The following is a 20,696-nucleotide window of genomic DNA, read 5'->3' on the forward strand; positions in this document are numbered from 1 at the left end:
AAGAAAATTTTGCTCCTTCAGCTCCAGAGTGAATGAGAGCATTCATGGAAAACAGAACAAGGAGTTTTTTCCAGGGAAACATTCCATAGGTTCATCGCCAGCAATGAAACAAGTTGTCAACAAATGCAAACAGAGGTTGCTTTCTCTGAGACAGTGCTGGAATGGCACAGGGAGGCTCCCAGCACCCCTTTGTGCTGGGACCTTTCTGCCATTTTGCACAGGGTGGGAAAGCTTTTTTGCTGGAGGAGCCAGGTGTAAGGGCTGGGACGCTGCTGGGGACCAGCGGCAAACAGTGCCTCTGATGGTGCTGCCCCAAAGCCATAAAAGAAAAAGGGTCTGATTAGTGTGGGAGCTGCCCTGTGCCAATCAATAACATCCTGTCTGACTCCACGCACAGACCTGCTGTGGATTCAGCCAGCTCACAGTGCCTGCAGTGGGTATTTCTCCACCTCCCTTCTCCTGGTGGGTACTCACCAACTTCTGGGCCTCCATCACGCAACTAATCCTGCTCCTCACCACTGCCAGGGGGCAGGACATCTGCAGCAAAGCCTGAACACTGCCAGAGGCCTGGAGCAATCAGAGCCGGATCAGTACGTGGTGTAAATCTACTCAGACTCACTGACCTGGATCAAATCTGCAGCTGAGGTGGCCAGGAGCTGGCACGCTGCACTAACTGCAAGGAGAAAAGGCGCAGTCCCATTCCCACTGCTAGGCAGCCAAAAGGTCATAAATGACACGTCGTGATAGGAGGCCTCTTGGCATTTTAAGAGATTTGAAGAGCTCTCTGTGTGCTCAGATCCGCACGTCTGATGCTCAGAAAGAGCCAACAAGCTCTTTGCTCCGAGGGAAATATCTGGGTGTTCATGTGATTGCAGCTGTGGGCTCAGTCACCTCTCCATCTGCGCACAGAACTGAGCTGTGCTGGGTGTAAGACCAGACAGGGCTTGGGGCATGGGGAAAAAAACAACCCTCGGTTGTCACGAGCTCTGGTTCTTGTCAGCATAGTCTAAAGGAAGACAGGAGGAAATGAGCAGCAGAGCTCATATCATAAAAAACATCCTTACTATGTTATGAGTCTTGGCAGAGATTGTCTTGACGCTGTCAGGATCCCAGATAACCAAATCAGCGTCGGAGCCCACTGCGATACGGCCCTTCCGTGGGTACAGGTTGAAGATTTTAGCTGCGTTTGTGCTGGTCACAGCAACAAACTGGTTCTCATCCATCTTGCCAGTCACCTGGGGAAAGACAAAAGGAGGCACTGCATTAGCCAGATGGGGACCACTCCAAAAAGCCGGTGGCAGGAGCATCAAAAGCAGATTCCCAATGAGCTCTGTGGGGCAAAAAGCTCAAGTAAAGGGGCCGAGCTTTTGCAAGGAGGTCACGACACACTGCTGCAGCTCCTTCAGCTCTGAACGTCTGCTTGTGGAGAAGAAGGAAGGAACTTGTCTCACTCACCCCCCAGCTGCAGTGCAGCAGGGACCAGAACCAAACCCCCCTTTCATTACTCTGTCTGTTTGGCCACACCACTTTAACTCAAGAGAGTGACAACTCCTGCTCGATCTGTTTATCAGCAACATTTTACAGGTGCAAAAAGAGATAACAGAACTTAATGAACAGACTTCCAACTCCTCCTTGCCAGACTGGTAATTTTAGGTCAGAAATCAGACATGACACACGCACACACAAAAACAAAGGGGAAGATCCAGACCTGGCACACAGCACGCTCCTCTCAATGACCATTCTGCTACTGGCAGAGAGGTTCAACCATTCACTAGTTAAGTGAACGTTTGCTACATGCCTGGATGCTTTACAGGCTGGATTTTCAAGTCTGCAGAATCATAAGTGGAAGGGTGGCTTAACCTAAACAAGTTTCCTTCTCTGGCCACAACGCAATCAGCCCAGGACATACCACAGCCTTGTCCCAGATGATGGACATCCTCTCTTCAGTCCCGTTGGTTCCTTCAGGGATCAGGGTGAAGTTGTCCTTCCCAACAGCTTTCTGAGCAGTGTTGAAGGTGCAGTGGGCACTGCCAGTAACTTGAAGGTCTCCACTGGAAACAGACAAGGACAGCTTTTTAAGGTATTTTATTGTCACGGGTTTGCCACTAAAGATAAAACAGCCTTTTGCGAGCTGCCAACAATGTCTATTATTTTTATAATCCCCTTGTCCTGGGATGAAACATATCTTGTAAGAACACAAAGAGCTCTACTCACCAGGACAGTAGTGAGTTGAGAAAATCAGGAGTGGTTGGGTCAGGACTCAGCGGTGGGGAAGTGACAAAAGCTGCCGCCTTGGCCCAATTCTTGCTCCAGTAATGAGATCCGTCAGTACCCAGGCTGGCTGTGATGGGCTCCCCGTACACCACAGTGCCTACAGGAGGGGGGAAACACAGGCATGGTGAGCACCAAGCAATGTCCAAAGATTCACTGTGTTGGATTCGGGGCTAAGAACCTCATGAAAGAGGCTGAGGGGAACTGTAAGTGTGAGGAGACACAGCCTGGTCCAGAGGAAAAGGAAGAAAAGGAAGGAACAAAAAAGGCACCTTCAATATTTTTATAAATGTACAGCCACGAAGGATCTAACAAGGCTGATTTTGGAGCAGGCTCTGTGCACAGACCAGATACAACTCCTCCATGGGAAGTTTACTGCCTGCAGAGAGCACATCGCTGAGACAAAACAGCAAACAGCAGCGTTTCTGGCTCACAAATACAGCTCAGGGAAGCTGAGTGATTTCCCCAAGGGTTCCTGGTAAATCTGTGGCAGAATTAGGAAATGAACTCAGATCTTCTGACTCGCTGTCCAGTCCGCTAACCACCAGTGCATCCTTCCTCTTTATTAGCATTTTTGGAACCACATGAAGGAAGAGCCGATCCTTAAGGCTGCGATGCTTTTGCATGCTGGAATGCACCAGCAACATCTGCACACCAAGCAGCTGCAAGATGCTGCAACTTCAAACGCGGTGCAGGCTGGCAGCCCCGCAGATCTGCTCACCAAATGAAACGCTCCCCAAATCCCCGTTAGGGGCCTGCCCAGCTGCCTTCTGAGCCTGGCCACTCTGTGTATGTGTACCTGCCTGCAAAAAGTGTGGGTGGTTAAAATGTTAATGCTGAATGCTTCAAAAGCACAAGACTGGCAAAGGCAATGCAAGAGCCAGCCGGCAGGGCCTCACCTCGCCATGCAGAGTGCAGAAACACGACCTTTCACCACCGTGTTCAAACCACTGCTAGGCTCTTAAACAAGCTGGGAAAGAGCTTGTGTGTTTGGTGAGGCAGAACTGGATCCATTAGCAGGCTGCACGCTGCTTCCAGGACCACACCGAAGCAGGAGATGTCGGAGCAGCTTTATCGGAGGGGATCCACCAGCAGAGGAAGAGGCCGCGTGACATCACTTGCCACAAATAGGGTTATGAAATCAGAACAAGGCGAAACACACGCTGGCTATTAATGGGAGGCCTGTTGTGGGCCGATACATTGGGAGGATTGTTCTGCAGGGAGCAATGTTTTGAGCTCCCAGATCCGCCAATGACAGGGCCTGCAGGGAATCTCCTCCATACAAATGCCACTGGGAACATCTGGCTTTAAATAACAGTCGTTTTTTTTCAATTTTAGCGAATCAATTCGGTTTTGTTTTTGCTTTGGAGAGTCTTCAGCTCTGTTTCCTCTGTTGCTTGGGAGGGCAAGGGTAGTGTGTGTGGCCCTCCTGGGCTACCCAGTTGGGTAACGCACAGCATTTAAATTGAATTACTTACATAAAGGAGCAGAGAATGGCGTGCCATTTATACCCCAAATTCTCCTTATAAGGAGAAAATGCAATCTGAAGGAAAACTGCACACACTAGCGCACTCAGGAAGCTGAGTGAAGTGAGCTCTGCGGGTCAGCCACCTGGGAGCATCCCAGCACCTCTCAGACAGGCCAACCCCCAGCCACAGCAGGTTAGTTTTACGGTTTTTGTGATGAAAGTGTGTGGTCTGTTATCCCAACCCCTACGACTACCCTTCAGCCAGTGGTCTGAGGACAGTGAGGGCAGAAAGGTGCTGTTGTCGATGCTGCATCTCTGTGGCGTGTGTGTCTCCAGTCCTTTATCTAGAAAAACCAAAGGATGCTTCCCTGGCTTATGGGATCGAGTTGTTCTGTGGGGCAGTGCACCATGCAGCCACTCTGCTGTGTCAACACATCTCGTTTCAGAGTGACCTCCACTAACGGAGCGAGCAGAGGACACTTCATCCCAAACAGCTCGAGCTGCTTCCACACCATGAACACAAAGGGATGCCTCGGAGATCGGTTTCCCTTACCAGCTCTGAACTCACTTAGCAGGAATTATGGGATCCAAACACTTCTGAGCTCATACACAAACCCGAATCCGTTTGCTGCAGTAGGAAATGAGCTCTTCTAGCACCAAACGCTCAGATGGAAAGTGATGTCATTTGTGTATCTATTCGGGCTTATTTAGACTGCACCAAATTAAATGCACCCCTTCTGTGGAAAGGAGGGGGGAAACGATCCCTCCTGCTTACTCACCCACCCAGAGCACTTTAAATAGAAATGAAGGGTTTAGTCACAGAAGCAGGGAGACAGGCGCGCTCTGTGCTTTGTAACCCTCGTTTCTTGGGGGCAAGGCAGCACAGTCAGGACCTGGGAGAAGTCACTGTGTCATTTAGGGTCATGCAGCTCCTTCAGACCTCACCGAGAGAGAGGAGCCACGAGGCAGCAGCACCCAAGGCAGGTCTAAGCCTTGGTTCTTGCAGCATCCTCAGGCAGTGTTATCAGGGGCAATTAAAACTCCCAGCCAAACCCAGACTAATGAGCCCAATTCCTGCCTGGATGCCGGGCTGTTACAGCACAGCATCCATTTCACAGGCAAGGAGCACGGTGGACAGCTGGAAGCACTTCAGCTCCTCCAACTAACTCCAGCAGGGCTCGCGAGCCAAAGACCTCAGTCAGGGCTCTTAGAATCACTTCTGACCCCGGGAGCAGTTCAGCAGAAAGCACCAAAGGAAGTGCACAGCAGCTGGACAGAGGACACTGCTTGCAGTCTCCATGGAGATGTGTTAAGTGCAGACAGCAGGGAATTGCTCTGCGATAACACGAAGGCACATGGCTCAATGTAGTAGGATGGGTGTGAAGAGAGAGCCTCCAGGCTGAACTAAAGGAACAGCTCCTGGCACTGCTACAGCCCCTGTCTGGGGGAGATGAGACAGAAGCACTTGTTGGGGACCTTTTGAAAAAGAGCCTGGACGTAACACTGGAAAAAGAAACCTCTCCTGGAGGGATGAAGCTTGTGTTGGCAAGGAGTTGAACAGCATGAGTTAGGAGGGTGCTTCCATCCAGGGGAGTTGGCTTACCCTTTTTCCTGGCCTGAGCAATGACATCAGCGGCACTTTTGCTCATCACCTTGGTGATGTACAGGGGGCAGTTGGTTTGATTGGCGATGGTTATTGCCCGGTTCACAGCTTCTGCCTCCACCTGTGAAACAAAGGCAGCAGCAAGTCAGCGGGAGCATCCTCCTAACCTTCCTGACTCCCCCATCCTCCTCCACAGGGTCACAGGGCATGCAGGGTGAGAGGAGAGTTCCCACCTCTCCAAATCTGAGCTGCAAACTTGTACAGTGCAATTAGGGTAATTAAAATGGCACCGGGCTCCAGTCCTGTCTCTCTACTACCTTTTCTCCCAGGCTGCTTCAGAGATTCCCTGCAAGCAGCCTAAGTCCTAAAATAACGCTCCAGGTGCTCGGGGTCAGTATGATTAAGCCCCTTCTTTAACCTAGGCAAAAATAACCAACAAAATGTTAACTCAGCAGAACTATTCATGTTCCAGCCCGCACGGAAGAGGGATGCTGTAGCCACATATTCTGGTAAGCCACGTTTGCAAACAAGCCTGCTAAATTGTACCCTCCACCACAGCATCTGGCTCGGGATCTGACAGAGTGTGAGCCACCCCATAAAGCAACTCTTTTTTTCTTGCACGTGTAGAGAGTGAGCCCCAGCGAGACTGAGACACCGCTTTCTTTCGCTCTTCGAATGAACGTGAGCAGGACTTTCACAGATCACATTTTCTAATCAAAGCAGTCCAGCTGATGGATTTAACAAGGGAGTCATGCTCATTGTGCCTGCTGCTCTGAAGAATTGTGGTACCACAGACATCTTCTGAGAGAACAGCAAAGGCAACTGAAGCTCCAAGCCATCAGCCACCTGATTTCCAAAAGCAAGAGGTTACCAGCACCTCCCACGGGCCTGGCACAGTCTGAAATCTGCTCTGCAGTGCCTTATCTCAGGCCAAGAGCAGCAAACCAGCACCAGTCCCAGGATCAGGACGTGCTGACTGCTGGCTCCTAGCTCGGTCTGCTGCAGGAATACCTGAAATTAAGGATCTGTCACCTTAGGGCACCGTACTTGGCACACGGATGCTCAAGTGCCCAGAACAGCTCTGCTCCCACCTGGTACTGCTCTGCTGGCAGCCGGGCTGCTCAAGGAAAACAACACAAGGCCAGATGGGACTTTTTAGAAGAAAACCAGCCCCCAAACCCACCAGGTTGGTTGCAAGCACCAAAAGGGTTAAAACCCTAGCCTGTCCCCACTCCAGGGCTTGTGACTAACCCTCCCCAGGCAGTGGGGATGTGCCACTGCCACCATGGGGACATTTTCTGGCCCAGCTGCCCCACCCAAGTGGAAAAGGCTGCAAGGAAGGGAGTTACTCCACTGCAGCAAGCCACAGTCAGCAGCACTTGCAGGAAAGAGGGAGGCTGAAGGGAAGAGCCAAGAAAAGCAAAATTGTCCCTCCTGAGAAGCGAGGAGAGAAGTCAGATGGGGAAACGTTTCCAGGCAATGGCATCACGTTGCCAGCTGCCCACATAAAGCAGGCACACGCAGCTCTGTCCATCTCCACATCGTGCCTTCGTTTCCTCACCTCCAAAGCAGGGATAGAAGTCTGCATCTCCAGGCTTTTGACCGAAATGCCTTTAAGCAACTGCTAGAGCAGTAAAAGAATATTTTCTGTGCAGAAGGAGGCTGCTGAATTCATGCCTTGTGCCCAGATGCTATGGTGACAGGCACATAACAATAACCCAACGACGAGTCCAAAGGGGAATGTTTGCAATTACCAGCATGCATCAGAAGCCCTAGCACAGCAGTTCTCTTGGAAAAAAAAAAAAAAGACGTTTCCTGGAGCACTTGGGCTGCTCGGGCTTTCAGCGTTTTTGTGGCTAAAATGAAAACAAAAAAATGAGGGATCACGCTGAAAAGTCATTGCCGAACGATCCCTGCTATGAGGGGGAGGGTTTTACAGCAAGCCATGGGGTGATGCTGCCTTGGGGTGGTGGTGTAGGGCAGGTTTCCTTTGCTGGCTGGGACCAAGTGCTGAATGGTGTCACCTTGGCTAACGCCAGGTTACTGAGGTGAGCTGAGGCAGCAGTGAAATGCAAGCCTTAATTCGGGCCTTCTGCTCAACCCAGAAGTTCAGAAGATGTGCATGCTCTGAGTGAGACACAAACACACGTGGCCAGACGCTGCTTGCTTCGCTCAGACACACATCTCACTGAATTCTGCAGGGCTTTTGATTTAACCAACATTTTGGTTTTGTTCAACATGGCCCTGACCCAGAGCTCTGCAAGAGGCAGTGGGAACAACTCCTGCTGCTGCGCTGTAGGGGAAGCTCTGAATGAAGTGGATCTTTAGCAAGATGACAAGCATCATGAAGTCCTTAGGACAGGCTTTACACGCCGTAAGGGACAGTGTGAAAAGCCAATTTAGCATTTACCAGCCCTCCAGAGGAACAGCAAGAAACATCGGCTCCTCCTGAGGTTAAGAGGAATTACGGAGCTGCTGCCGCCCTCAGGATCTGGCCTTTGTCATCGGCCAGCTTGAAGAGAACTGCGTGTTTTTAAAAACACGACTGCGTCGGGGAAAAGGAGGGGAGGGAAGCAGATGACATCGTTTCCTGCTCTGTTTCCTAGGACTTTAAAGGAGGAGAATTTGGACCAAGCGCTTCCACTGGCGGCACAGCTGAGTTCAGCTGCACCGAGGCTGCCCGGTGACACTGGAAGAGGCTCCCCCGGTCCTCGCCACGTGTCCTCAGGCAGCCTTGCTGTGTCCGTGGTGAAAGAGCACATTTCTGCCCAGTGCAGGAGACAGATGGAACAAACAAACAAAGCCAGGGAACCGCACAGTTCGCTCTTAAAAGCTCCCCCTCCGCTAATGGCGATCTTTGAAGTAGACAGACTAATTTGACAGCCAGATCCTTCAAGACAAGGAGCAGCTTTTCTTTGAAGTCCACAAAAGTTTAGGGGTGCTCCACAGATGAGCCCCGAGTGTCTGAGTGGCGTCTGTTCCTGCTCTCCTGCTGCCTGCCGAAATGTCTGACAATAAAAACGCGGGGGTAGGTGGGGGGGAAGGCTCAGTGCAAGCGTTTGCTTGCAACTTCCAGGAAGCAAAAACTCCCAGCTCCTGCAGCCAAACACAACTTCTGGGAGGATTCGCACACTGCCCAAGCTGAGCAGTTTTGTTTTTTTCTTTCTGCCTGCAGCAACGGAGTGATTTATACTCCTACTGAAATGTCTCTGGACGCTGCTTGTCTGAATCAAGGGGAGGAAACGGAGAGGGAGCATGAAGGGCATGTGCGAATGATCTCACACGCTCAGCTTCCAGCAGGACCACATCTGGCAGTCAGCACAGCCCCGGTATCTTAGAGGAACAAAAATAATTTCTTGTGCATAATGGATGGACTCCACAAAGCCGTGGTGCCACGGTGAGATGTCTAGCTCAAAGATACTGAAAGACAAGACATGAAGAACGCAGTGGGAACCAATCTCAAAGTTTTGAGCTTGTTCTTACTCACAGGACTCCTTTTAAGGGGCCAGAAGGAGTGAGATAAATGGGATAGGGGCACTTGACCCTAGAGGAATCAATGGGAAGGATGAAGGTTAGGTATGCCGAAGTAATAGCCTAGGAGTTAGGAATTGGCTCCCCTCTCTGGTACACATCTTCTGTGCCTTCAGCAACTCATTTAGTCCTTCAGTGTTCAAAATCCACCAACTGTAAAATGCTCATCAAAGGATCAAATACAATGGAAAGTACACAAAACCTTAGGGTGGAAAAATTACTTCCTGAACGTGTCCCTCTCTCCAGTAGAGAAGCTGAGGGGGTTCCTCAATTACTCAGAAGTACCCATAGCGGTCACGTCTGTAGAATGGAGTAGTTCCTACTCAGTCCCTAGAAGCCTTTTAGCCTCTTCCCTCCCCCCATGCAGCAATGCTGTTTATAGCCAGGATGAAATCTTGTTTGTGAACAAATTCAGCCCAATAGGAACTACCTGGTGGCAATGCAGGAATGATACAAACTGGGGAGTAAATGGGAAGGGGTTCTCACCTCTTCGGGTCTGCTCAACACATGCCCTTCAGGGCCTGTGATTCCCAGTTCCAGGATCCTTTGCTGCTCCTAAGGCAGAGAGAAAAAAGAGCAGAAGAAAAGATTTAAAGCAGCGTGTGTTTTTCTTGCAGCAAACACAGCTGTTTGTAAGAGGTACAAGTGAGATCCTAGGCATCTGCGCTCGCTGACGGTCACATGGGGCTTTACATAAGGGCCTTAAAAACAGAGTTCTGTCCAACTTCCACTGTTGAGAATAACCAGAGCTCTACAAAACCCTTGCTGATTTGTTCACAGGAGGTCAGGGAAGCCTTTTATTTTGATTTGTTTCACATTGGGTTCACAGCTCCTCAACTTTCACTCCTCATTTGTGTCTATAAAATAATCTCTGAGATGCAGAAAAACAGTATCTCCTGCAAAGATCATCCTTGCAACTGCAGGCCACTGGGCTCCAAGACTCAGGTGGTCTTTTCACCAGCCAGGCAATGAAGGAATCCTTTGCACCACCAAGTTGTGCATGCTTGAGGCATAACGTATAAAATGATCTGGAGATCAGATTACATCCAAATGCATTAATAACATTTCTTCTTCTTTGCTGTTTAACGGATCCCAAACGCCAGCATCCCAGATATTGTAGGAAGTTATTTTCCTTCCCACTCCCCTGCTCGAAGTTATTGCAGAGCATTTTTCAGCACGCAGTGAGACTTTCTGTTATGGACAGACAGACAGAGAGGGCTGACACCCACCACAGGCTGAAAATTGCCACAAAAACCTGAATTGTTACTGACAGTGAAGGGGATGGCATTTGATGCACTGCTCTGCTTGCATCCTTGACACTGCTGTGCTGTGCTTTTTAAATGCCTCCAGGATTTTCTGTTTGCAAAAAGGGATCCAGTGTTTAAACCCCTCCCAGCATTTTGAAGTTAACAATCCACAGAATAAACACGAGATACCTCAGCAATGATGTCACCATTCTCAGCATGCACTTGAGCTGTCGCACCAATATCCCGAATTACGCTCAGGACCTCGTATATCTGGAAGACAGAAAACACACACCACAATACACCCCAAGTGCACCCTCAGGTCTCTGTACCCATATATCAGATCTCCTTTAGCACACAGAATTGTGCAGAATAGAAAAGAGGGAAGCATTAAGAAAGGTAAGATGTTGTTTGCTGGATACATTTTGATCCATTTTCTCCCCCTACAACTAGATTTCCCCATCTTTACGGTCGAATACTATTGCTGTTGTAAGAAGCAGTATTCAAACACCAGCGTTTGGGTTTTCTAGCACACACACTGGAGAAAGAAACAGCAATTGCAAGGAGTGATTTTAAGGAGCTCACAGCATTTTACTTGTTCCATGCCTTCATTTACTGGTGCCCAGCATGGAAAAAACCCTTCTGCCTGATTTTTATGAAGACCCTGTGCCCACCCCGCTCACTGCTGGGACAGGCACTGTGGTTTCCCACTCCACCAAGCAGCTTGAGAGGGCTCAGGTTGACAAACCCACAACCTGCTCAGTCAATGGTGGCTCATTAAAATGCCTACCAGTCATTAGAGATGACTGCCATACACCACTGCCTCCCACACCGCTCCAAATGGCTCCCAGGCATTCCTCTCCTCCCACCACATTTAGAAACATAAACTACCCATCTAAACAATTAAACGGTGCTCAGATGTAGCCACTCGGAGCAAACAGGAGGGCAATTCCTTTTTAAGGTCCCAGTGATTCTACTGCTAAAGCCAGAACCCCCTCTTTCAGGACCAGGCTCCGTTTCAGCTTACAAACACAAGCACAATTTATGCCAGAGATCTCTGGCTTGCCCTGTGTCAAGGCAGAAAGCAGCAATTTATCAATCTGCCATTGCTTCCACACTAAAGGAGCAGGAATAAAACTTTAGTTCCCTCCAAGTGAGAGTTTTACCATTACTCTCCCCAGCCAAGACTTTCAGCGTTTTTTTGTTTCTTGTTTAAAAGAGTTCTGGGAGGCAGAGCTCTGGATACTGTTACAAACCTTCGGTCCTGTTACACATGCAAAGATTGAAACCAGAAGAGAATGTCAGATCCAAATAGCCTGAATGTAAACCCTTGGATGTGACTAATGCACAGCTTTCGGTGACAGAAGGATGTGAACATTAAGCCTTCCTACCTGAGAATCAGTTAGCTGAAAGCGATCTTTGAAAGCCATGTAAACCAAGAAGGAATTCACACCTGGTAGAAAGAGAGCAAAGGAATTATCTTTGACATCCACGTTGCAGGCACACACACAAGGAACACACCGTTTCCCACAGAAAGGAGCCATTCCCTCAATCAGCCCCCCGGCAAGCAGTAATGATAGGTAGACAAATAAATGACTTTAATCTGCTGTGAAATGCATACACATACGTGCACATGGCGAGATGCACACACTCCTGACAAATCGCAGCGCAAAGCCAGGACCTCCCCAGCCAGCTGGCATTTATTAACACAGCCGATGGGAACGGTGCAGCTCGTGGGGACAGCTAAACCCCTGGGCTTCCACTTAACACTGAAATCAGAAAAATTCTGTGGATTCAGCACCGTGGGAGGCTGAGTTCATAAAAATAATAAGCAAAATGCCTTGCACACAACAGCAGAGACGGGGCATGTCTGCCTGATCTCCCACTCCCTCCTGCACCACGTCTGTACTGACCACGGCACGGGGAGTTCTCAGAAGTCAGCTTTCCCTCTCCTGCCTTCTGTAGCACAAGAGAAAAGTTCCTACCCAGCACTTATGGGAAAACACTCATTAGGATGTAAAAGGTTGGTTGTTTTTTTTAAGCTACAAACAGGATGGAAAATTACTCTAGCCTAAGGATGAAACGTCAAGGAAATTAAAGAGGGGAAAATCCTATGAGGTCATTTTATTAAGCTCTTCTCCACCGTTAGTGACCGGCGCTGGCTTGTTCTTTCTGGGCCTGATTCTTCCCCTGTTTACAGCAGTTTGATGTCTGAAGCTGAACAAAGGGGCTTCCCTGCATGAGATTCTCCTCTGTAAATCAATGCTCCTCCGTCTAACTCACTTTATCCCCCAAAGCCTTCTAAAATTGACTGTCCAAACTTTGGCAAGAAGCCAGAGTGGGACAAGATAACGACAGGGCCCGAAACAGCTTTATTGGGAGGTAAGAATAAAACACCTCTGAAAGATCTGGTCTTGAAAAATAAGGGAGCCAACCCTAAAAAATGAGGAGGGGAAAAGCTTCCTTGTGTGTTCCCTAACCAAACTTACCATGATCTTTAACCAGAGCTTCCATCTCCTCCTGGACGCCTTTATGCCACTCGGTGATATCCACGTGCAGGGAGTAGTCGCAGCAGGACTTGCTGTCTGCCCATTCTCGCCACTGGTCAAACGCAGTCAGCAAACTGGTGCCTGGCTCCGGAACCACGTGGTCGACTGGGAAAAGACAAGAGAAGCATTGGTCAGGCTGGCTCGGGATCTTTCGGGGGTGTTTAAGGCAGAAAGCATGCCTTGCAGGACCTGCTGCTGAAAAAAAAATATAAAAAAGGAGTCCACTTCTCCCCTTCCCCTTAAAATCTGAGTTTGAAGGGCCTGGTTTCCAAAGCCCCACATCTGAGACCGCAGCGAGGAAGCCGACTACAAAGCAGGAGCTGAAGGGCACAGCTCCATCCACAGCTTGTCAGCCTGCCATTGTTTCTAAACGAAGCAAATGACTTTCCTAAGGCAGCAAACCCAAACCGCCGCTCCATAAACACCCTCCCCTCCTACCTAGCAGGGTGACAAATCCACAATGACACGGGCAAGATCCCCCCGTGAGGATCTGCCTGAGGATCTGCTGGCAGCTTTCAGTGCTCAGCACCTCGGATCCAAGCAGTGCCTTTGTCTGTGCCTCTGTGGATGCTACAAAAGGTACCCCGAGTGCCAGGACACACTGCTGCTGGCCATACAGAGTGGCCACCAAAGCCTCTGTCATTTTGTGCTACACATCCCCAACAAAAGACAGCAAGGACTGAAAGGAGCAGGCCCACAGACACTGCCTGAGGAGAAGAGGGTCCTGCTTGCCTCTGGCATCTTTCCAGTCCTATCCTCATTTTAGCTGAACTCATCAGTCTGACAGCAGCAGGGTTTATAAGCAGCTACAGAACATCACCACCAGTACTACAGATGCACAACATCAACCAGTGATGAGATTTGTACCTGTAGGTTTGTTGTTCATCCCAATAATTTGGGCAATATTCAGATTGTTTGAATGTATGGGATCTCTGGGATCTTCACTAGCCACGGTGAAATAAAAGAACTGAGCCAGCATCTGAGGCACTGACTGTCTGCTGGGAGAGCAGGGAACGTCTGCAAGACTTCACGGGTCACTGGGCAGACACTGTCAGGGAGGAGGAGAGCCCTGGAGCCCTGGCTTAAATTCTCTGTCATATCACCCAAAAATCAAAAAAAAAACAAAAAACAAGGCTTCAATTTTCGACAGAGAAATTGAAGCCATTTGTTTTTAACCTCACTGGTAAGTACCCGGGCTGCCACCAGCTCAGCAGTTAGCTTCACATCTCCACGAGGCTAAGGGACAGAGTCCTCGAGCCCTGCTCACTCTCCAAGCGTTGTGTCTCCCCCACGCCAACGTGGTGGCTGAGATTTGCTGGTTTTGCACCCCCGTAAGAAATGGATTTGCACCGGGAGCTCTCAGCCTGCTGCAAAAGCAGTGCTGCTCTCCTGAAATACCCGTGGGCTTCAGCCACCCGGGGCAGTAACAGCATCTCTGGTGTCTGAGACGTGCAGAACCTGCACCAACGGAAGAGGATGACCCAAACCATCCTGCAAAGCTCTGCCCACCCCCTCTGTCTTGCAAAGGCAGCTACAAGACACAGCAAACAGCAGTTAAAATATTTGCTTTTCTTCTAAAAAGCTTGTGTTTGCTCCTCAAAGCACCGCGCTAGCCTGCAAAGGGAAGGATGGGATGTGCAGTTCTTTGCCATGCATCATCCACGCAGCTTTAATCAGCAGGGGCTGAAGGGCTGAGGAGTAGGAGGCCTTTGTCTGCCCGCTCAGAGCAGCATCCTGCTCCTCTGTGCCATGACAGAAAGCTCTGAAATTTCCCTGGTGGCTGGCACCAGATGAAGGATGCGGTTTTCACCACCCTCAGGAAAAGGAAGCCGAATTCCACCAGCCGATCAACCGTCCTGTTGGCAAAAAAAAAAAAAAATCATCCCCTTGCTCCTCCACGAGCTGTAACGGTCAGGAACCTTCCGCTGACTTCCAGGCTGAATTGTTTCTTGGCCAGGACGCAGCCCGCTGTCACCCTGCCAAAGTTAATCTGTAGCTTACAGAGAATGAAGAACAAGGAGAAGAATGACATTCTCGCTGCGTTACCGAAGGGACACGGAGAAAACCCAGGTTTTCAGGAATGGCCTTAACACAAGAGCTGTCTTCCTCACTATTTAAAAAGCCCCCAAATCCTCTTTAATCTCTATCCTAAATCCGTCTCCATTTAGACAAAAGGTGCCAGAAGAGCTCTGAAAACCCCAAGGCAGTGCGTGGCTGGTTGGCATCTGGGAATTCTGCCTGGAGACCCCGAGGGCTTAAGGAGCCCCAGGAATGACTCCGGTGTTTAGGATCAGAGCTCCATCACCCCCCATTTCATGCGCTGCCCAAGGATGAGTAATGGGAGTTTGTGGGAGTGGGAGAGGGGTGAGGGAGCTCTATCAGATCTCTGACCAAGTCAACCCCCAGCTGGTTACAATAAGGATAAGGACGGGGGTAGTGGTGCATATGTGCATTACAGCCGGCTCCGGGGATTGGGGATATCTCATATGGAAGCTGTGCTGCCGACACAGCTCAGCGCAGCTCCCTCGAGCTCCCCGAGAGCCAAATCACCCTCTGGCCCCATCCAAATGGGACACGTCACTAACAGACCCCTTCAGCACATCCACGTGGGAGGACTCAGCAAGAAGGAGGCCTGAACGTGCACCCCCAGCCTTCAAAAATGTGGGATTTCACTGCTCCAGAGGGAGCCGGGGCAGCAGCACCGTGGCAGAGCAAAGCAGGGATGCCTGGAGCCGGAGGGCTGCTGCAGGCGAGGCAGCAGAAGCAGCAGATGCTGAGCACGTCCCCATTTCTCACATCCTCTGAGCCCAAAATATCAGCGCAGAGGTAACTCGGACATGGCTAAATGTCTCCTCCGTGGTAGCACCGCCTGCCAGTTGTTAAAACAACCGAGGGGTGGAACTCCTCCTGCTGGGTGCTAGGGTGGGAAGCGCCCCCACGCAGCTCAGAGGAAGCTCTTCCAGCCCTCAGGCAGAGCTCAAGAGCTGGGAGCAAAACAAAAAGCTTTTTCTTTAGGTCCCCGTGCTTCAAAGCGCTACGAAGCAGCTGATGCGAGCTCCATCCTGCTAGGTTCCCACAGCCCCAGGCTCCCAAGATGACCCCTGGGCATCATCTGCCACGAGGCCACGAGGTCTTCGGAGAGCCTGCGGAGCACGCAGCGGTCCCAGCCGTGCACATTACCCTGGAGGTTTCCCACGTGAAAAGCAGCCGTGCTAGCCCGACCTCGCTGATCCTCCTCCTCCCTTGGGAAGCCCCCGGCTTACTCCCCACGTTTGGGAGAGCCTCTCCTCTCCAAAAGCAAAAATCTCAGCTCCTGCAGCAGATGGAGTGGCCTCAGCTGAGACAAAGCAGCCCGTGGTCACCCCTCCGCTCTCCAGCCCACCACAGCCTTGATCTCGTCCTGCTTCCAAGCCCAGATGTCGTCTTCCTGTTGTTGATTATCCTCGCGCAAATGATGTCAGCCGCCGAGGTCTGCAGAGGAAGTTGCCGACTCATTTTAAGCTCAAGGCTTGCTCCCAAAAAAAGAAACAAAAGGAAGAAAAAGGCAGAAAAGGAAAAGATCGCTTCAGTAGCACTTCATCAATGTTGAAAGCTTCAAAGGAGGAATGAAATAGCTGTGGTCCTTGTAGCAGCTCCCTGGATCTCACTGAATTTCGGGCTTAATCCTAATGCTTCTCCTTATTTAAAACACTCTCAGCAAGCTAAAAGGCAAAGCTGAGGTTAGGATTACGGTGGTTTCTCAGCTATGGACAGCAAACCTTCTGCAGATTTATCTTGCAACCTTCTGAGGAACAGGATCCAAAATGCAACAGCCTACAGCCGAGAAGGTAGCGAGCTGGTTTCCATCAGGAAAATAACCGCTTTCTGGGAAAAAAAGAGCAGGATGCGGTTAACAAATCTAATTTTTCCCTTGGTAAGAAGCTGATGAGATTCCAAAATTACTGGATTTTGTCTTTTTGCCAGCCAAATCAAGAGCTCGCCGCCCTCTGAAGCGCAGGGGGATTTGAGCACCTGGGTGCCCACGTGCCAGGATTGTTCCAGCCACCGGCAGCAAGACTTCAGCACCTCGCTGCCGTGCCAGCTTTTGCTCTCCCATCGGCACGTGCAGCTTCACGTTGCTCACAAGGTGCCTCTGTACTCACTTCCAAACGCTCCAGCTCCCACCAGCCCGTCACCCGTGGCTGTTTTACTGCCTCTCACGACCCCTCGCTGCTCCTCGGGCGGATTAAGGAGCTCCAGATTAGAAGCAGACAATAAACCGAGGTGATGCGGGGCTTTAACACAGCAGGGCTGGCGTTCAGCCACGCCAAAATGCTGCATCCTACGAGCCCAAAAGGCTGGATTCTGCAGGGAAGAGAGAGCCACTGGTCAGGCACTCGGTGCTAAGTGAAAGGGGAAGGCAGAAGCTTGGAGGAATTGATTTCGAGGGAGCTTTCCCAGCAGAGGGGAAAACAGAGCAGCGTTGGTTTAATGTAGGCATGAAAACCTAAGTCGGGTAGAGGTGACAGCATCACTTTCACAAGGCGTGAGCATTTGCTACCGATACCGCTGGTCAGTGCAGGTCTTAAGGGCTGCCTTTCAAAATCCCTTTGCTCTTAATTCAGCTGCTGCATCCTCTCGCTGACCCTGGAGCCGTATCAGGCCACCAGCTAGCAGCTCAGCACGCTTAAAATGGAGCCGATCTCGGCTCTGCACAGTGGCTTCATGAAACATTGCATCATTTCTTGGCTTCTTCCTCCAAACCCCGATGTGCTGTGGCTTTTTGGTCTGTAAGAGCTTCTCCAAAGCAGGGGGATGGCTGCAGCTCCTGCCTGGTACAAGAACGGAGGCGGCTGTGCTGCACGGGCACCAGGGATCACCTGCAGGATTTAACCAACAGCCTACAGGATGCTGTGAGACTGAAGCCATCAAACATCCCCTCTGAGATCTCTCTGGCACTTCGAAGCTCTCCAAAACGTGTTTTGAGAGCCCTGCCTTGATACCTGTGACCCCTCGCTGTGCTCAGGAGAAATTGCTGCTTTTCCAGAGCTCGCTGGGACAGCTGAATTCAGCTCGTAGCCTCACGCTGCAAACAAACCTTTATTTTTTGGACGGCCGTCCTCATGGGTGGGGATTAATGGGTTTTATAGCTTCCTGGTATTGTGGCATGTTCGTTTTTTTTCCTTTTTCCATCCTGCCTCATTTGAGCAGGCCTTGGCTTGCTAACAGCCTCTTCCTGGAGTTTCTATTAATAGCCCTTGCTTCCAGCTCTCCCCTGTAAAGAGGGTTTTTTTCGACTGGTTTAATTACGTGTCATCTAAAGCACACATGAAGTTTTTCCTCCATCTTCAGCTAATGAACGCCACTACCAGGAAAGAGAAAAACTATGTGATACGGTCGATATGAAAAGGAATTAGGGCCAACTGGCCCCAAAACCTGTGTACGTAATAAGGCCATAGACGCAGGGCTCCAGTCACCATTACAAAGTGCAGTTTTACACATTATTTCAGGCTCCTGCTAGCATTAACCATGCCTATTGTTTAAGAGGAGTTTATAAGGTGTAAATCCTTGACATTTAAGTTTCTCTGTTAGCAGGCAGATTTCCCCAACCCCAAACTTTAAATAGCAGCTTGATCGCTATAAACACATCTGCCTCTTTAATACTACTTAATCTTCACAGCCACTGCATGCGATGAAATCTGGTGAATTTATGGAGTTGTACATTCTGTCACGAGCCATTTTATTGAGAGGGTTGTAATTAAATTCAGCCCTGGTGATTGCACGGCTCCGTGCTCAGCAGTCAGGAGCTGCTGCTCGTCTGTGGCGGCAGCGGCGTTCTGCTGGCACCGGTGGGGACTGGGAGAAATGCTACGAAAGTTGAGTGGAGCAAAACCCACACACGTGAACTGCAAGTCAGGCCCTCGCCTGAGCCAAGGAAGCTTCGCAGGAGATTATCCCATAATCAGAGACCTCGCTTCAGCCAAAGAGTTCGAACTCGCAGCTTGTAGGATGCCGCAATCCCTTCTGCTGTAGTCAAATGGCCTTGGGACCCTTTTAGAGGTCAAGAAATTGAGCTACAGAGAGCTGCCTTGTCTGGTAACACGGCTATTCCAAAGTCAAACCTCTCCGCAACAGGACTGGGGCTTGAAGCATCAAAACACGGCTCCCAGCTCACCAACTCCGCATTGATTTAGGCTAGAAAGAGACCTCGGCATTTCTTCTGAGCTCAGAAATCTGAAGTCAAGTGACCTAAAAGAGGCACACATCTCCTGTGTTCTCATTTCATAGCCAATTCTTCCTCTAAACCACAGTCTGGGCTGTGCTTTTTGATCTGGGATGAGGCAGGATAGCTGCAAGACAGCTTTTAAGCTTTCTGCTTCATGTATTGGACACAGACAAGCTGGTGTGTGAGACCACAGGAAAGCAATGGGAATAGAAATGAAGAATTTTCTTAACATCCTGTGGATACAGCAATCAAATCTTAGCTTTGCATAGCTGGGAGTTTTATCCCCACAGCTTTTCCCCCCAAGAACAAAACAGATCATCCTGAAGGGCGAGAACTCTGCACCGAGTGGCATTCCCCATGCTAACACAACTGCACGGAGACCGTTTGCTTGTGCACGTCTGCCAAAGCACTGGAGGAAAAGGCAGGCTGAATGACATCACATGTTGTTTTCTGTCAGTTCGGATCCACTTTATTAGGCTCCATGCAGAGAAAATCAGAACCTGGAGCAGCCTCAGAAGAATGGGATGGATCTGCGCCGCGCTGATTACATTTGCAGACTGCAATGCTCTGTTATTCCCTCACTGATGTCATGCAGACATTTCCCTCGTCTTTTTAGCTGTCCGATGAGATCCAAAATATGATTAATAATTTCATGGCTTTTGGACCCAAATTGAAAGAATAGGAAGCTGCATGTCCAAACAAGAATTAATAACCCTCTCCAGCAGTTGGAATGACCATGTAGTTAGATCAGATCAAAAAAAAAAAAAGGCTTCATTTCTTTCCAGTGCAGGTTTCTTGTAGATCCAGGCTAGGTTTGTATCTCGGGGGGTCACCATGGTAAAGGAGGAGGGGAGCCAAGTTCCACAGGGATACTCGAGTGATTACAAGCCTTGCTCTTTCTTTCAGGCATACTGCACGCTTCAAGCTCGCGAAAAAGATGTGCAGGACTTCAAAGACTTCCCTAGAAATTGGCCCGTGAAGCTTTAGGGGATGGGACTGAGCAAACTGCTGCCTGTAGCCATGGGTTTCAAGGCAAAACACAACTGCGGCAGCAGCCAAGGGGCAGAAGTCCGATCAGAAAGAAGAGGACAAAAGATCAGGCGCCGCAAGGCAGTTCTGTCCCTCTCAGGTCAGCGGAGCTCCCCTGCCCGCCAGGCTTTTTCCACCAGCTGGGGAGCTGGAACAATTCTGGTTTTGCATCACCGTCACTAAGAGCAGATTTTGGCCTCTCGGCTGCATTTTGCTGCCCGTGGTTGTCTCAGGGGGGCACTGGAGACGAAGAGGAACACAACTGCAGAACCAGAACTCTTGCAGTGGAAATCTGTGATGGTTTTGAGAGGGTTTCATGCGTTCAGGACAACAGATTTTTATTTTCCTCAAAAAGAAATAAATAAAACAACATGCAAGGAGTTCCTATTCTATGCTTTTTCTTTTTTTAAACAGTTTATGGGAGAAATGAGGGGAAAAAAAATATGTTCTGCTTGGTGAACCTGTCCTCTCCCCCTGTGCATTTGCCATACAAACACCTCCCCTTGCTGGACAAGAACCAAAGGAGCCTTCCTCTGCCCCTGGCTCTGACCAAGTGACATCAGGCTTGGAGGAAGAGGTTTTCATCAACCTCCATCCCACCACTTCCACTTCTGGTAAGAATCGAACAATCTGCTCCCAGTTACACCACTCACCTTGGTAGCTGTCAAACTGCTACAGGCAAGAAAGCGAGGTCTGAGCGAGGCCCAAACATCCCTGTGCAGAGGTACAACCAAACTCCCTCTCTAACAAACCTCTCATGGGACAGAGATCGAGCAGCACGGTCACGCTGCACTCA

At 49.9% G+C, this 20,696-nt stretch overlaps 1 protein-coding gene across 1 annotated transcript in view; it reads right to left on the reverse strand.

Moving 5' to 3' along the window:
* DPYSL2 (dihydropyrimidinase like 2) overlaps positions 1-20,696 on the reverse strand; it is a 41,432-nt gene that overhangs the window by 7,041 nt on the left and 13,695 nt on the right. The window contains exons 4-11 of the mRNA XM_084302373.1: positions 12,607-12,771; positions 11,509-11,570; positions 10,310-10,390; positions 9,360-9,428; positions 5,343-5,463; positions 2,215-2,371; positions 1,910-2,051; positions 1,065-1,235 (exon numbers count right to left, since the gene is read on the reverse strand). Of these exons, the coding sequence (XP_084158499.1) occupies positions 1,065-1,235; positions 1,910-2,051; positions 2,215-2,371; positions 5,343-5,463; positions 9,360-9,428; positions 10,310-10,390; positions 11,509-11,570; positions 12,607-12,771 (968 nt within the window). The remainder of the gene's footprint in view (positions 1-1,064; positions 1,236-1,909; positions 2,052-2,214; positions 2,372-5,342; positions 5,464-9,359; positions 9,429-10,309; positions 10,391-11,508; positions 11,571-12,606; positions 12,772-20,696) is intronic.

The sequence above is a fragment of the Netta rufina genome, assembly GCF_964035555.1.
Source record: "Netta rufina genome assembly, chromosome: 27".
Classification (NCBI taxonomy): domain Eukaryota; kingdom Metazoa; phylum Chordata; class Aves; order Anseriformes; family Anatidae; genus Netta; species Netta rufina.